This window comes from Carettochelys insculpta, chromosome 2, assembly GCF_033958435.1.
Source record: "Carettochelys insculpta isolate YL-2023 chromosome 2, ASM3395843v1, whole genome shotgun sequence".
Lineage (NCBI taxonomy): Eukaryota > Metazoa > Chordata > Testudines > Carettochelyidae > Carettochelys > Carettochelys insculpta.
This window is the reverse complement of record NC_134138.1, coordinates 37,283,289-37,300,783: the sequence shown is the minus strand read 5'-3', so window position 1 is coordinate 37,300,783 and position 17,495 is coordinate 37,283,289. Positions and strand designations below refer to the sequence as shown.

At 41.8% G+C, this 17,495-nt stretch overlaps 1 protein-coding gene across 1 annotated transcript in view; it reads right to left on the bottom strand.

The window, feature by feature from the left end:
• The window catches only part of RSPO2 (R-spondin 2), a 204,463-nt gene that overhangs the window by 110,541 nt on the left and 76,427 nt on the right, over window positions 1-17,495 (bottom strand). Inside the window, exon 2 of the mRNA XM_074985657.1 lies at window positions 14,927-15,115. Coding sequence (XP_074841758.1) covers window positions 14,927-15,115 — 189 coding nt within the window. The remainder of the gene's footprint in view (window positions 1-14,926; window positions 15,116-17,495) is intronic.

The following is a 17,495-nucleotide window of genomic DNA, read 5'->3' as shown; positions in this document are numbered from 1 at the left end:
CTTACTAGCCTTCACCATACTTGCTGATTCTGGCTTAGACCTTTGGAGTGACAATAGTAACATTTAAAACAAAGAAAAGAAAATCAACCTGTGAAACTCCTGGCCAGAGGATGTTATGCAGGTCAGGACTATTACAGGGTTTAGACAAAACTATAAAATTCATGAAGGATATGTCCATCAATGGGTATTAGCCAGGATGGGCAGAGATGGTGTCACTAGTCTCTGTTTGGCTATGTCTACACTACAGAGATATTTCGAAAGAAGCCCTTCCAGAAGATCTCTTTCGAAAGAGTGCATCCACACAGCCCCTGCTCTTTCAAAAGAATGGACCAGGGACCAAAAAATCAGGTGCAATGAAGACTGCTTTCAAAAGAAGGGCCCGGCAGAGGATCTATATACATCTTTTGCAAGAAGCTTTTGAAAGGGGGCACTCTTCCTGAAACAGGAAAGGAAGAGTGATTTCAAAAGGAGCACCACATTCTTTCAATTTACTTTCAAAAGAACGATTTTTGTGTGTGGGTGCTCTGTGGGATCTTTTGAGCCCCCTTCTTTCGAAGGAACTTGCTAGTATAGGTGCAGCCTTTGTCAGAGGCTGGAAATGGATGACAGTAGAGCCATTAATTCAATAATTATCTGTTCTGTTCACTCCTTCTTGGGCACCTGGCATTGGCCACTGTCAGAAGACAGGATACTGGGCTACATGGACCTTTGGTCTGTCCCAGTATGGCATTCTTATGTTCTTATGGCCTGAACTCCATTCCTGGCTCCAATCACTTTGTCAGACAGCTCACAGTATGAGCCCTGACAGCTTGCTCAGATGGAACTGGGTCTTCTCTGGGACACATTATGGAACACTTGGATCAACTATGGACACCAGTGGGGCTCCCAGTCAGCCATCACACCAGGTCTCTGTGAGTCCTCAAGTGGAGACCACTGCCCTCCACGCAGAAAATGGGGCCACTGGAAGATTGAGATGTTAAAGGAACACACAGAGACAATAAGCTCATTGCGGAGAAACTAAATGAATTCTTTGCTTCCATCTTCGCAGCTGAGGATGTTAGGGAGATTCCCAAACCTGAGCCATTCTTTTTAGGTGCCCAATCTGAGTAACTGTCCAGATTGAGGCGTCATAAGAGAAGATTTTGGAACAAATCAATAAACTTGACAACAGCAACGCACCGGGACCAGAGGGCATGCACCCAAGAGTTCTGCAAGAACTCAAATGTGAAATTTCAAAACTATTAACTGTGGTTTGTAAACTACCCTCTAAATCCTGATGCCCACAAATGTGGGATGATGCTTACTACTATGTTAAGTACTGTGCTCCAACAAACTCTTCTCAAAACAGGCCTTGTGTTTTCCTGATATCACCTGAAACCCCTTCCCAGCCCTGCTCATGCACAACACTTGATTTATATAGTGGGACTACCCAAAACAGAGGGCAACCATGCCATACCGCTGTTGTGGACCAAATTCCCAAAATAGCCTATCTGGTACAATGCCCACATCTCCCAGCTTTGGAAACTAGTGACACATATGTTCCACTTCCATGGCTCCCCAGACATCTTATTACAGGCTGTAGTTTGTAGTTCATATTCAGACTCTGGAAGGAGGTGTTTCATCTCCTAAATGTCCAATCCCATATCTCCACTGGAAGGGTTGCCAGTTGGGTCACAAGTGCTCAAACGATCTTGTGCTGGTTTCTGAACCATTGTCAAAACAATTGGATTGCACATGTTCTGGGGTGCAATCTAGACCAGTGGGGAGATGTCATATCACACCTTACTCCTGTAGCACTCCACCTGGGATGCCTACAATCAGCATCAAGAATACAGTCTATCTATGGGACAGCCCTAGACCAACACTGTGGATCTTTGGACCTGCCTGCAATGCTAGAGACTTCCAAAGGTCTCCATTAGCCTCAGTTAACAACCAGTAAAGTGACTCCCACTCTACCCATCTAGGAGCCATCTCATTAGGGGCATGCACTTGCAAAAGTACAAATCTTTCACAGGAATCTCCTGGGGAAGTTTGGCCCCATGTACCTGGTCAGTGGAAGAGAAAGAAGAGTAATAGCAGGTACCACAGGTCTTGAACCCAGACTCACGAAGCAAGAGCCTTATTCTTTCTGTCTCCAAGCTGCAAGGGCTGCTGAGGGAAGTACAGCTTATATCAACCACTGGAAGCTACACCTGCTGACTCAGCAGAGTCAGATGACTAACAGCAACTTGATGATTGGACATCGCCAAATAAAAAGTTTCCTCTTCCTGTCCAATCCTTTGCCTGAGCAACTGCTCACTAGAGCTACAGCTACACTACCTAGTTATTCTGAAAAAACAGCAGTTTTTTGGAAATAACTGAGCTGTCATCTAGACTACACACACACTATTTCAAAATAATTTCAAAATAGCGGGTGTGTTTTCTGAAACTGGTCAAAAAACAAAGCCTATTTCAAAATAGGTGCTACTGAGACACAGAATAGCCCTATCTTGAGATAAGCCATAATACGCTCCAATGGCACTAGTTAGAAGTTGCGCTATGGGCCCAGAAATGCTATTTTGAAATAGCTGGGAGCTATTGTGTTGTGTTATTAAAAAATAAGGGCCGTGTCTACACTAGCACAAATCTTCAAAATGGCCATGCAAATGGCCATTTCGAAGATTACTAATGTGAGGTGCTGAAATGCATATTCAGTGCCTCGTTAGCATGCCACCGGCCACGGCTCTTCGAAATTGCCGCATTTTGCTCCCACACAGCTCATCCAGATGGGGGTCTTTTTCAAAAGCCCCAGGAACTTCGAAATCCCCTTATTCCTATCAGCAGATTCAAAGTTCCCAGGGTCCTTTCAAAAAGGAACCCCATCTGGATGATCTGCGCGGAAGCAAAACACAGCAATTTCGAAGAACTGTGGCCAGCGGCAAGCTAATGAGGCACTGAGTATGCATTTCAGCACTTCATTAGTTATCTTTGAAATGGTCATTTGCATGGCCATTTCAACGATTTGTGCTAGTGTAGACATAGCCAAGATGTTTTGGAATATCTTATTTTGAAACAGGGCTGCAGTGTAGACATAGCCTAGGTGTACTGCTGCTTACACCTCTAAGAACACAGTCACTAACTTCAGCTTGACTCTTGGCATAGCTCTGATGCTGGCTCCAGTCTAGATCTTTGGCATGACCATGATCTCATCTCTACTCCTGGCTCCAGCGACCAGATCAGACAGCCTGCATTACAGGCCCTGACAGCACCAGAGATGAAGGAGACTTGACGTAGACCTGGGTAAGTCAGGTGCAGAGACAACAGTTCTGATAAATCAGCAGTGACCTGCTTCAGGCAGCCTTTCCAGCCCTTTGCCCTGCTAAAGAGGCACAAAAAGGACCTGAGCAGCGATCAGGGTCTAACTGCAAAGGTTTTGCAAATTTAGCATTTTTGGTCCAAAAGTTTCTCTGATCCCAGAAGTCTAAGGATCCTGAAAGATCACACAAACTTAGGGAACTCAGTTTTAAGATCTCTGAAATAGGAGCTTTTCTAAATGAAAGATATATAATTGGAAATACCCATCTCCTAGAACAGGAAGGGACCTCTCAAGGATTCAACTCACAACCCTGGGTTTAGCAGGCCATTGCTCAAACCACTGAGCCATTCATCTCACTGAAGCTGCAAGGAGGGGTCAAGTTATTTACATTCTTCATAATTTTGCCACAGAAAAACAACTGCCTGAGGGGTAGCTGGGCCTGGGACCAGGACCGCAGAGGTGGCAAGTCCATTGAGGATGCAAGGAGCTGAGGGAATGGGGTAGGTGTGAAGAGTGGAGGTATAGCCTTACTGGAGGAGATGTGGGAGGGTATGTTACTGCAGGAAAATATCTAATTCTTAAATACTAAGTCTTCTTTTAAAATAAACAAGAACAAACATTAAGGGACTGAGATGTTTATTTGTCGTCTTTAAGACTGAATGTGGAGACATTTAAAGTACAAATTAAGATCTTAATCCCCCGTGCATGGAGTCTGGGTTTTGGTGATCCTTTTCTCTAATTCCAAGCACTGACTAATTTTCCAGTTGAGCAGGTCATGTGGAAATACAGGGCTGACCTTCAAACAGCTGCCTTTCAGCCAGGAGGTCACTTTCTGTTCCTGGTTAACAAGTGAGAAATTTCGGCACTGAAGGGCTGGGAAATACAGCACAGAGGGCAGTGGGATACCACTGACAGACCCTCCAAACCCAAGTTTGATGTCCTCTACTTCAACTGCATCCACACTACAAAATGTCTGGTCTTTGGCTTCTGTTACAGTGGAACTTAGGCTCTGATCCTCCCCACTACCAAGATCTGTGGACTCATGTCCAGAGGGGTTCCTGGCCTGAGTCAGACTAATGTCCGTATGGATAAAAGGTGTGTTTGGGCTTAAAGTTGAGCCAGAGCCTGGATTCAGTGTGCTGTGTAGACATACCCACAATAAATGGGGAAGGGCCACCAGATGCAAGAAGGCTCATTCCATGGTCAATTTACAGCTAGTTCAGTCATGCCGCATTAGCTATATTGCACTTACCAAAAAAAAGATGGAATAAGCTACAGTCATGCATGAATACATTTGGAACACAGAGGCTATGTCTCCACATGCCCCCTTCCAAGAATCAGGGTGATGGGAGATTACTAATTAAATGCTGTGATGCATATGCAGCACTTCATTAGGCAAATTCTCTCCTGCAGCAACTTCAAAGTTGCTGTGGGGGAGAATTTGCTTAATGAAGTGCTGCATATGCATTGCAGCAATACATTAGTAATCTCCCGTAACCCTGATTCTTGGAAGGGAGCATGTGTAAACATAGCCAGAGTGAAATCCAAAGTGCTCTACATAATACAGAGTATTTGAGAGACCTAAATGTCAAATGCTGTGATCCGTATTTGCATTCAGGTGTAGGGAGAAAGGCCTGCAAGCATACATTTTTGTTCTAATAAGCACAGCTTGATGAATTTTAAGATCAGCAATTCCCATTTCAATTGTAAAAAAAAAGTCTACTCATAAATGGTCACACAGCCTCTACCTTTTTTCGTGAAAGAATTAACTTCTAGGCGAGAAGAGCTGTTGTTTTCTTTTAAAAAGTACATAGTGTCATTGAATATTCAACCATACCCTCTCCTCCATGACAAGGGTATTTTAAAGGAACATGTGAGGAGGTTAAAAAAAAAAAAAGTGTTGTCTAATCACCACCAATGTTATTAAAAATTATTCATAGCTGCCCTGGTATTAAGCCATCTCTGCATGTGAGAGGCAGATAAAAGTAGGGGGCATTTGAGGGGGATGGGAAGGAATGGGAGGGGATGTCAGAAGGAGATGCTCTCCCACAAACCTAGCCTCTGCCTCTTGTGAAGGCAGAGTAATTATGTTGACGGGAGAGCTCTCTCCCGTTGCCATAGAACATCTTCACTGGATACACTATGGAAGCACAGCTGCATCTGTGCTGCTGTGCCAGTGTAGCACTTCTCTTGTAGACTAGGCCAGACCAGCAAGAAATTGGGGAATCAGGGAGAAACTGATGAGAGGGACAAAGGAGAGTTAAATAGTGTAACTCTGGGAAGGGCGAAAGGACAAGAAATGGAGGAGTGCTGTCAGCGTTGGCTGATTTTGGAGGGAAAAGGAAATAAATGGAAAAATACCGCAGAGAACAAGGAGCAAAATGAGAACATGGAAGTCTGGTAAACGGAAAGGACGTCAGAGGCTGAAGTGCCCCAGTTTAACTTAAACCTCCAGCTAAAAATTTTGAAAACTGGGTATCTATTAAAATGCCTAAGTAAAAATAGCCTAAGCACCTGCAGCTCATTTTTCGAGATACAAATCTAAACACCCTTTGAGCCTTTGACAGAGACTTTTCAACAGTCTCCTATTGAAGTATGTGAGAACCCAGTGGATACATCAGTTTCTGGGGGGTTAAAATAAAATAAAATACACTTACTGGGAGCAGCTTTAGAAGAATGAGAATTTTTTCCATTGTGAAAATTCTTTGATAAACACTTAATATTGTATATCTACTATGTTAAAACATGGATCCATTTTTAATGGGCACCTTTTAAATACTTGCCAAGGCACAATAAGTATCTTTTCAGATCTCAATTAGTATTTTACAAATATACAATTGTCTTCTTAAATCTAAATTGAATACAGATTCAGGAATCTTAATTTAAAGCATTGCCAAAAATTTTAGCTTCCAGACAGATCTATGGCAGCCCTATTGAAATGATACAGAGTTAGGCCAATAAGTTACAAAATAAGAAGTACATGTCCAAATGTTTATCATGTTTTTATTGGGGAAAAAATAAGGCGCCTGCAAAGTAGATTTTATCTAAGCCTCAAATTCCTGGCAGTTAAATTTTATTTTCGAAATCCCAAATACTTTTTAGACCACATACTAGACTCGCCTCTTTTCAGTTTTTATAATAAATCCATTTTTGAATTAAAGGAAATAATAACAGAAGTGCCTAAAACTACTTTTTAAAAACTTAAAAACATTTATTTTATTTCAAGTCGACTGCTTCCTCTTACTGGTCATCATATCTGCTTACGTATTGCTATGAAGTTGTAGCTGATATATAGATTTCATGAAAATTTAGAATAGCGTTTGATAAGATTGCCTATGTGAGCATTAGCCAAGAAATTTAGCAGTTCTATTCAAAGTAAAGTTTTGATATTTTGTAACACAAGCTTTGTAGTGGGAGACATTGCTTAATATAGTAAATTTTAGCTGGTGAAGATGCTCTATGGCAACAGGAGAGAGCTCTCCCATCAATATAATTACTCTGCCTTCACAAGAGGCAGAGGCGAGCTTTGTGGGAGAGCATCTCCTTCTGACATCCCCCTCCCACTCCTTCCCACCCACCTTAAATGTGTATTTTTTATATATATATATATATATATATATATATATATATATAAAGTATTTTATAATTAAAATGTTTCCTGGAAGTGGCTGAAAGACCTTTGGCCCAATGAGGGGCATGAGACCGATGGATGACCTCTGGTATGCTATATATCTATATCTTTCTATATGTAAAACATTTTCTTGGTAATGCTTTCACTTTAAATTAAATGTGCAGATGGTGGATTGTTCAGGCAGTCTGGCTTGCTGGAAATATTACAATGTAGGTAAGGATCTGTTCTCTTTGGGGAAAACCTTTCAGCAGGGAAAGAGATGCAGGTTTCTGACCAAAAGACATAGCCGCTAAGGAAAATGGAGCCTACAGTGTTGACCATGGAGGGAAAATACAGCTGCAGTACCCCAAAACTCTGATAATGAAGACTTTGGGACATTGTTGTTTGGTACCCTGCTGAGAAGGAGCCTGATTCATGAAATGGAAAGAGGAGTTCTATGATAATCTGTGTACCGAGTGAAAGTTGGAAAAAAAAAGGTGAGTTGCCTCACACTTGTACATTCCAAAAGGGAGAGGGAAAGGTAAGCTTAAGCAGAGGTTTAGCTAAAAGATTCAAGGGTGGGAAGGAGGCTATTCCTAATCAGTGTAAAGTAGAACCAATACACAGAGGTGATAGGTTTCATTTTATTCCCCACGAGAAAAAGTAGGCTTTGCTAGCAGCTTATTGCCTTCTGAGGAGTGAAAGACAAAAACAAAACATTAGTCCTCTCTGAGATATTTCCTCTTCTACAGCAAAAGATTACATAGAGCTTTTTGTCCTCAATATATTGTTCATTCCATTTGTTGTCTTCTCCCATCCTCCCCCACCACAAGAGACTCCTTGTCCATTCCTGTACACAAACCATCCTTGAATTGCATGACTCACCGTGACCAGAAAATACTTTTTAAAACAGAAGTTCAAGTTCAAAAGGCCTAAATCTGTTATATCTAACAAAGAAAATTAGTCTTGAAATTCGCAATTTCCATAATTTTGGAGCTGGTACATTTGGCTCTCGTATTTACAGTGTTATGTTTGGCATTACTGATGCTGTTTAAACCATGTCAACATTTTCAATAAAAATATGCTCTATTGCTACTCTTGCACAAATGAGCAAATGGTCCAATTATAAAAGATCGAATGGTTCTTGTGCCTATAAAATACATCAATAAAACAGAAATAATTTTAACTAATATAAGCCAACCCCTGAAAATCCCATGAGGGATTTTAACCAAGCCAGCATTTTTGATATTTTTAACTGAGAAAACCACATCTGAGCAATAAAACCAAGAGATGATAGACTCAAATTTCTCCTACATGAAGAACAAAGAACTCTGTTCTCTTTTTCTTATATTTAGCTTACCTTACTTGGAATACCTCTGAACGATACAGTTGTTAGCTATGTCTCTATGTATGTCTCACATGAGCACCAAACCAAGAATTAAGATGTGGGCATAAATTTAAATCAGCTAGTGATAATTTTCTTTAGCATAATATTTGTACTGAAATCACTTCAGGGGAACCAGAACTGGTTTGCAAATATAGTTGCATCATTAATCTCAAGGGAAGATTTTCAAAAGTTCAAAGGGCAGCTGGGCACCAATGGATGCCAGAACGCAGCAGCACCCCATGGGTTTGAAGAGGTTTCCATCATACATACATAATGATTGAGAGATTTGGTCAATAACAGTCTGCACCCTCAGTATAAAAACTGTTTCAATGCCATTTTGGGTGCACATCGCTCAATAAATACAAGCGTAAGTCAGGCACTTAATTTACATTTGTACATTTGAAGACTCTGTCTCAAAATTCAGGATTAAGAACATTGCCACAGGCAAAAATTACCTTCTTTACATCATGCAGTGGAAGGAAATTAAACTGATTTCTCAACCCAAACTCTACCCACAAAGGTTTTTTATTTCCTTAAGGAAAGTACTGAATGGCAGACACACTAACTCTTACCTAACTCAAGAATGTCTTTGCTATGACATTAATGCTGGGAAACAAATATACATGCCTCACAGTTATGTTGGACTATATTTCCCATAACTGCAATGGAAATAGTTTTTGAACAACATGGACAAATTTTACAGTCCAGTTTAAACAAAAAAAAAAGAAAAAGGTTTAAAGTGGATAAGTTGCTGAGTGCACAATTAAAATATGCAAATGAAGGCCAAGATCCCAATACACTTTAAAAAACAGGATATGTAAGATATAAAGTGGGATCATTCAATCCTCCATGTAGCCACATGGCAAATATTAGGAGGCTCTCAGCAGCATTACATAACAGTTGGGAGCAGAAAGTGAAAAATAATATATCCCGCTGAAACTGCCCAAGGAATTTAGAAAAGCAGGCAGAATTTCATTACATGGGTTGGAATCTGGCCAGAGCAGTTAATGCTTCTATTCTTGTGAAAAGTGCCACAGAATCACCTCATGTGGACCTTGGGTTTACGTCTCACCTGAAAGATAGCATCTACCTTCTATGAGCATGGCGGACCTTGACACCACCCTCATTAGCTTGGCTGTAAAGGAGGAGTGCCATTGGCTTAGCGACAACCCACTTCCAAGCTTTTTCTTAGTGGTTTGGTGACCTAATTCTGATTAGACTGAAATTTGCAGAATCAAAAACACACGGCAGTAGTAGCAGCAATGTATACATTGACAGACTTGATGGCCAAATTGTATAACAGTCTGTCACAAGCATCTAGCGAATCTACATGAATACCCACAGCAAGCAAATAGTTGTGGAATTATTTGGTCCAATGTATTTAAGATACACCAGTGTTTCCAAGCTCAAAGACGCAAATCTGAATCTCATTGTGTATCAGTAGTCTGTAAAAATCTCAAACAAACTAGTAACTCAATATTGAACCCTTTTTTTAAAAAAATGGTGAATCTGTTTTATTAAAATAGCAACCCTCAAATGTTGTGACAAATCTGGAGGGAGGGTTTTGGTCACCTGAACATGGAAACAAATAGGAGGAAGGATAAGCAGATGTCTATCTTTAAAAATGGGGTGGGAAAGAGAACACAGGAAGTTACAGACCAGTCATCCTAACCTTGGTATCTGGTAAAATACTGGAACAAATTATTAAGCAAAAAATGTTTAAGTACTTAAGGAGATGATGACAGGGTTTAAGTAATAGTTAACATGGATTTGTCAGGTACAGGTCATGCTAAACCTACCTATTTCTTTCCGTTATAGGTTTACTGGCCTAGTGGATAGAGGGGAGGCTGTAGATGTTATATACCTTGATTTGAGTAAGGCTTTTAACATAGTCCCACATGACATTTCATAAGCAAACTTGATAAATATGAATCAGATTAAATTACTATAAGGTGGATGTACAACTGGGTGAAAGATTATAATCAAAGTAGCTATCACTGGTTTGATAGTTATCAATGGTCGAAGTAGTTATCAATGGTTTTGGGGAACATCTCTAGTAGGGTACTGCGCACATCAGTACTGGATCCAATACTTCTGCTGATGACAGCAAGATGGGAGGGGTTGCAAGCACTTTGAGGGACGTGATTAAAATTCAAAATGATCTTGGCAAATGAGGGAATTGATCTAAAGTCACAACGAAATTCAGTAAAGACAAAGTGCAAAAAGCTACACTACGAAAGAAACAATTCAATACAAGAATACATCATGTGGGATAACTGGATATTCAGTAGTAATGCTGAAATGGATCTGAGGTTTATAGTGGTTCATGAATGAGTCAACAACATGATATGGTTGCAAAAATCTTAATAATCTGGGATGTATTAACAGCAGTATTGCATATAAGACGTGCTCTGCTTGACACTGATAATGCCTCTGCTGGAGTAATGTTACCAGCTCTGTCTTTAAGAAAGATATGAACAAAGTCCAGAGGAAAGCTAAAAAAAGATGAACAATACAGAAAACCTGACTTGTGAGGAAGGATGTAAAAATATTCATACGTAGTCTTGAGTAAACAAGACTAGAGAAATGACCCAATTCAAAGTCTACAAACACTTTATGGCTGTTATAAAAAGAATGGGGATCACTTGTTCTTTATGTCTGCTGAAGGTAGGATAAAAAGTAAGCAGTTTAACCTGCAGGAAGGGAGAGTTGGTTAGATATTAGGGAAAAAAATCTAAGTACAGTAAACTCATATGCAGCATCCCTGGGACCAGAAGGTTCCCAGCTATTCAAATTTTCGGGATGACAGAGAGGTATATCTAGCAATGCATAACACTAAAGAAAAACAAAATTAGATATTAAAAAACAAACAAAAATTTATGCAGAGTACTTTATTTACCGACAACAGTAGTAGTGCATACTGTAAACTTATAGGTTATGTCTACACTAGAGTGATCTGTCGACAGAAGTTACTACTGGGGAGATCTTCCAACAAAACTTCTGTCGACAGATCACGTTCACAGAGTAAACCAGTTCACTCTGTTGATCCTGTCTGTCAGTAGAAAGTGGCCAGACTGCGCAGCCACTTTCTCGATTGAACGGACCCTTCTAACACCGTCACACAGCGTTTCATGGCTGGCAAACCCCTTCTGGGAGCCCCAGTCAGGCAGGCCCTTCAGTGATTCTCAACCTATGGATCAGGACCCAAACATGGGTTTTGATTAGATTTGTTACGGGTTGCCAGCAGCTTGGAGCTGCATGTGATTCTTAAAGAAGCCATTTGCAGCTCTTTAATGCTGCCACATCCAGCAGCCATCTCTACCAATGGAGAAGCAGTTATGCATTACAAAGACAGCTTCTCCACCATTGATATTCATTGCCATCTCTGGCAGGCCACTTAACAGACTCTTGCAGTAAGTAATTTTCCCCCACCATCTCTCCCTCTTCCTTTTTGCCCCACCTCTGATCTACACAGCTGAGGCTTGTCCGGCCTCCCCTGAGGCTGGCAGCGAAGTGGTGCCTGTGCCCATGTGATGCCTGCTGGATCGGAACGGGAAATGCGGCCTTTCACATGGTTGCATGTGCTGGGACAGCAGTGTGAGGTTCTGCCTGACCTGGCCTGGTGAGCCTTGAGGCACACCCCTTCTACACCTGACCTCCGTTCCCTGGGGTGTCTGACAAATGGGGTACTCACCAGAGGGTCCCTTGAAGAGGCCCAGGGATACCCTGGATGTGGCTTGGATGGAGGGGTCTGTGTCCAGTGTGGTCACCATTGTGCCCTCGCTGTGCTTGGACCCCATGTCCAGCTCTGGCTCTAGCTGGGTCCCAACCTGCTCCACCTTCAGCTCCACTTGTGGTTGGGGGTCCTCCTCGGCTGTGCCCACAGCAGCGGTTGTGGGGGGGGGGACCCCATCCTCTCCCCTCAGGAACTTGTGGAGCTCCTCAAAGTATGGGCAGGTTGCGGGTCTTGCCCCTGACCTCCAGTGACTGTCCCTGGCTTGGACATACCCCTGTTGGAGCTCCTTCACCTTCGCCCAACCCTGCTCCATAGTGCGGGTGGGGTGGCCCTTGTCTGAGAGGCTGGTGGCTAGCCAGGAGTATGCCAAGGCGCTGAACCTCTCTGTTGAGGGGTCCAACAGAATGTCCTCCTCAGCCCAGAGACTGAGGAGATCCTTGATCTTTGTCCCAGTCCACAACAGGGCCCGGCATTTTGTGCCCCTGGGGGGCTCTTGGGACCCTCTCCTGCGTCTCCCTGGAGGACTCCGGGGGTGTCACAGGACAGCTGGCTTTTAGCCATCAATGTGGAATCAGGTGTAGGGAGCAGCTATGAGGGCATGTGTCATGGAACATGCCAACAGACTTGCCTGCAGACCTAAAGACCTTAAAGAGCAGCCTGCAGGCCTCAGTGAGCAAGAACGGGAAACTTCCATTCCCGTGGCACAATCAAGTTCCCACCCCGTGTTACATCCTGTTACAGCCTTGGATCCTGTAAACATAAACATGAGAGAGCCACATCATCTGCTGACACATGTGTTCAGACATGGGAACCTGAGGAAGAACCAGTAACCAGGGCAACCTTGGTTTCACCCTTGTGAGAATGCTAAAAGTGGCATTGAGACAGTATGCGCACACCCAGTAAACAGCTAATGGATAAAATCATTGTGAGGTCCCACCCCTACCTGAGTTTCGACCAGGGACTTTTTCCCCAGCTGGAGCAACGTCCACCGCAGCCCTGATGCAAGGCTCTTTGGGACCGGAACTCCCCACGGCAGAAAGGGACGTAACCTTGCCAAATAGCCTCTTGTCCAAACATATACATATACATTCCTGTTGTACTTTGTTTATCAATGTGCACATTGTGATTGATTGCAGGAACGTGGAGTGGATAAGCTTAATAACATACTATTACCCCTAATCGGCTCTGTGTTGAAGTGAATCTCATAAATCCTGTCTGGCCTTGGCCTTGGGAGTTGACAGAATGTTGCACAGCAGCTAGGAGCTCTGCTGTTTGCACAGTCTCAGCTTCCAGCTATGGGGTTTCCAGGACTCCCTCAGGCTGCAAGAACGACTGGAGGCAGGGAACATAGAGTCGTGATTGCTGTGGATAGGGCATCTCCCAGGGCAACTGGTTGCGCCATCAAGGACTTAACTGTTGACTGCAGACTCCTCTGAAGCATTCACACTTGTTTTCTGTTGACAAAGGCATTCTGCCTCCTGGGGGAGACGCTGTTGACAAAAGTGCCATGTTCTGTTGATTTACTGTTGACAGAAAGCATTCATAGTGTGCACACTCCATGGGTGCATCTACACTAGAAACTAACTTTGAAGTTAGGCACTATTTCAAAGGCACCAGCAGAGAGTCTACACAAATTTTCCCTTACTTTGAAGTTAACTTCGAAGTCCTTACTCCTTTCCCAGGAATGAAGTAGTGCCCTACTTCGAAGTTTAATTTCCAAGTAGTGTGTGTGTAGTTGTTTACTTCGAAGTTGTATTTTGGAGTAAGCAACTTCGAAGTTATTTTTGTAGTGCTGACACAGCCCATGAGTTTTATCAACAAAACTCTCTAGTGGAGACACAGCTATACTGTATTTGCTGTATTTATTTGTATTTACTTTCAGTATACTGCACTTATTAAGGAATTATATAGGAAGATACAGCCGAAAGAGAACCTGCTGCAGAAGGTTATAAAATGGAAGCTACAACTATTTGGGCATATTTGCAGAATGAATGACGAACAAAAAATCAAGACCTTGGTAATTCAGCATAATGGATGGTTCAAACAGGAGAGGCAGACCCCACAGAGAATGGGTAGATGATACAGTAGATTGGTGCAGAGCTAGTCTACAGAAACTAAGCCACTCTGCATTGGATAGGGAAAGATGGAAAGGAATAGTGAGAGAGGCATCAGACACCAACAGGTACTGAGCCCACAGTTATTGATGATGATGATGATGATACTGTACTTATGGAAAACATAACTAAGATTTACTTATGGTTAAAATGCTGCTTATTTGAGAGTTCCAGATGATAGACTGCTGGATATGAAAGAGTTTACCGTGTAAGAGTTAGGCCAATGAAAGACCTCCGAGGGAGGCTGAGGAATCCCCATCAATGGAGGTTTAAGAAAAGGTTATACAAACCCCGTCAGGGATGACCGATGTCCACTTGGGTGCTCAGGGGTTTGGATGACCTAACCTCTCAAGTTCCCTTTCAGCTATGAGATTCTATGATATGTGTTCTAATTACCAGCACACATGTTCATATCCTAGGCTAGAAAGTACATAAGGCATTACTAAGTTAATTCTTAGGTCTTTTTAATTTCATATAGTTAAAGCAGATGCTCATTAAAATGAGAAGTGTTTAGATCCACATTACCTCATTTTCTATCTGTGCATCTCTCAGCTAAGGGAACAAAAAAGTAATAATTCACTGGGCAACAGTGCACTGAATGGTGTACATCTTGGTATGAGTTAACTGAGGTTTTGCTGAGGAAAGAAGGTTTATGATGATCTTGAGACATCTGTGAAAACATCATTCTCACAGTTTTGCAACACATCATCTTAAAAACTAAGTCACCCATGAATGAACTGCGGTCTGTCAATAAAACAGTGAAAAAGATAAGACAGAAACTTACTTGAACATCGATTCATATCTGGCGCTCGGAGTCCATAGTACCCTGATGGGCAAGAATGCAAGCATTCTCCATATTGCCTCATTCCTTCTCGTCGAAGAAAGAAAAACAATTTATGCTGGCATCTGATGCACCCATTATCCTTTGAGCAAGACAAACAGCCTTTGCAGATTGGATTTGGTCCATAACTAGCTGCAAAATAAAACAATAAATTTTAATAGTTTTGGAAATGGTTTTGCTGGAAAACGTACATACAAATGTCTATGTACTGCACCAATACAAGTAGTTTGGGAAGGAAAAACCTAACAATGGCTGTGAAGAGTTTAACGTATTTGCACTGGAAAATTTTAATAAGTGTCTAACTTATTAAAAATGCAATCTCCATTTTTACACTAGCATGTGATGCTACTTGAAAAACTGACACACCAGATTAAATGACATGCACAATTTTACATGCAACTAGAGCACAGAATAAATCAAATTAACCAGAATAGCACAAGTAAAATTCAAGGACCACAATCTAACTTAAATCTGAGCATACAAGTCCATGAAAGCAGCAGCACACAGCAGAACGGTATCCCAAAACAGACACACACAGAGACATCATCCTGCCGTACTTCTATGAGTGCCACATTCTCCTGAAATCTAACTATAATGCCAATGCAATTTTTAAAAGGTTATGGATGCCAGAGTTCTGAAGTGCATTCACGTGACTCATGAAAAGTTATACTCAGAATAGTGAAGTCCTCCATCTAGAGAACAAGTACAGTACGGTAAAAGACCGTACAAACTTCCCTACACATCTGTTTTGCTTTAGGAGACCAACTCTTGGGGTACAAAGGTAACAAAGTCTCTTTGCTGAAAATAATAACAAAAGTTTCATTCATGGTCAATTGTGATGGGGTTTTGGAATCAAGAATATCTAAGAACATAAGAATAGCACACTGAGTCAGCCCAAAGGTCCATCTAGACCAGTACCCTGTGTTCCAACAGTAGCCAAAGTCATGTACCCTAGAGGGAAAGAACAGAACAGGTCATCATCAAGTGATCTAACCTCTGTCACCCACCCCCAGCTGTTGACAAACAGAGGCTGGAGACACCATCCCTTCCCATCCTGGCTAATTGCTATTGATAGCCCTAACCTCCATTATCTCATCTGGTTCTCTTAGTTTTGCCTTTCACAACATTCTCTGACATGGAGTTCCACAGGCTGGTTATGCACCGCGTGAATGAATACTTCCTTTTTTTTTTTTTATTTTAAACCTCCTGCCTATTATTTTCTTTTGGTGACCACTAGTTTTTCCATGAGAAAGAGTAAATAGTACTTCTTTATTTGCTTTCTCCTCACCAGTCATGGTTTTATAGACCTCTCTGATATACCCCCAAGTTCTCTCTTTTCCAAGCTGAAAAGTCCCTGTTTTAGTAATCTTTCCCACAAAGGAAGCTGTTCCATAATCTTAATTGTTTTTGTTGCCCTTCTCTGTGCCTTTTCCAATTATGTATTGTTTGTTTGAGATGCAGTGACCAGAAGTATACACAGTGTTTAAGGGTGTGGACCAACCATACAGCAACTTTCTGAATATTTTCTATCATATCGTCTATCCTTCCCTAATGGTTTCTAACCTACTTCTAGTTTTTCTGACTGCTGCTGCATATTAAACACATTTTCAGAGAAGTAGTCACCAAAACTTCCAGATATTTTTCTTGAGTGCTGACAGCTAATTTAGACCTCATCATTTAATACGCATAGTTGGACTATGTTTTATAGTGTGCACTATTCTTCATTTATCTACACTGAATTTTACCTGTCATTTTATTGACAAGAAACTCAGTTTTGTGAGGTCCCTTTGTAAGACACTGCAATCTGCTTTGGATTTAACTATCTTAAGTAGTTTTGTATCATCTGCAAATTTTGCCACCTCGCTCTTTACCCCCTTCTCCAGATCATTTATGACTATGTTGAATAGGACTAGTCCCAGAAGACTCCCCTGGGAGAGGCCATAATTTACCTCTCTTCATTTTGAAAACCTACCATTTATTTCTACCCTTTGTTACCTGTCTTTAAACCGTTACTCTGATCCATGAAAGGACCTTCTGGTCTTATTCTATGACAGTTTACTTTGCTTAACAGCCTTCGGTGAAGGACCTTCTCAAAGACTTTCTAAAAATGTAAGTGCAATATATTCACTGGATCACCCTATCCACATGCTCACTGACCTTCTCAAAGCATGCCAGTAGACTGGTGAGGCATGGCTTCCCTTTACAAAAGCAATGTTGACTCTTCCCAAACAGTTCATGTTTACCTCTGTGTCTGAGGGAGGGTGACATCAACAGCAAAAGCAATGTCCTGTATTTGTTTGAAAAGTGTACACTGAATGCCCTGTTGACGGCCGTCTGTTGTCCTGCTCATAATCCAGTCCATTTTTATCAGGAACAGGAAAGGTGACAATAGGAACCCCTGTCACACTCCTGAGAGTAGGCTGAAGGATTCTGTTGACATCCTTGAGAACAACTTGGCATGTCGAGGGTTCGTACACTGAATGGATCAGGTTAATAACTTTGGATGGGATGC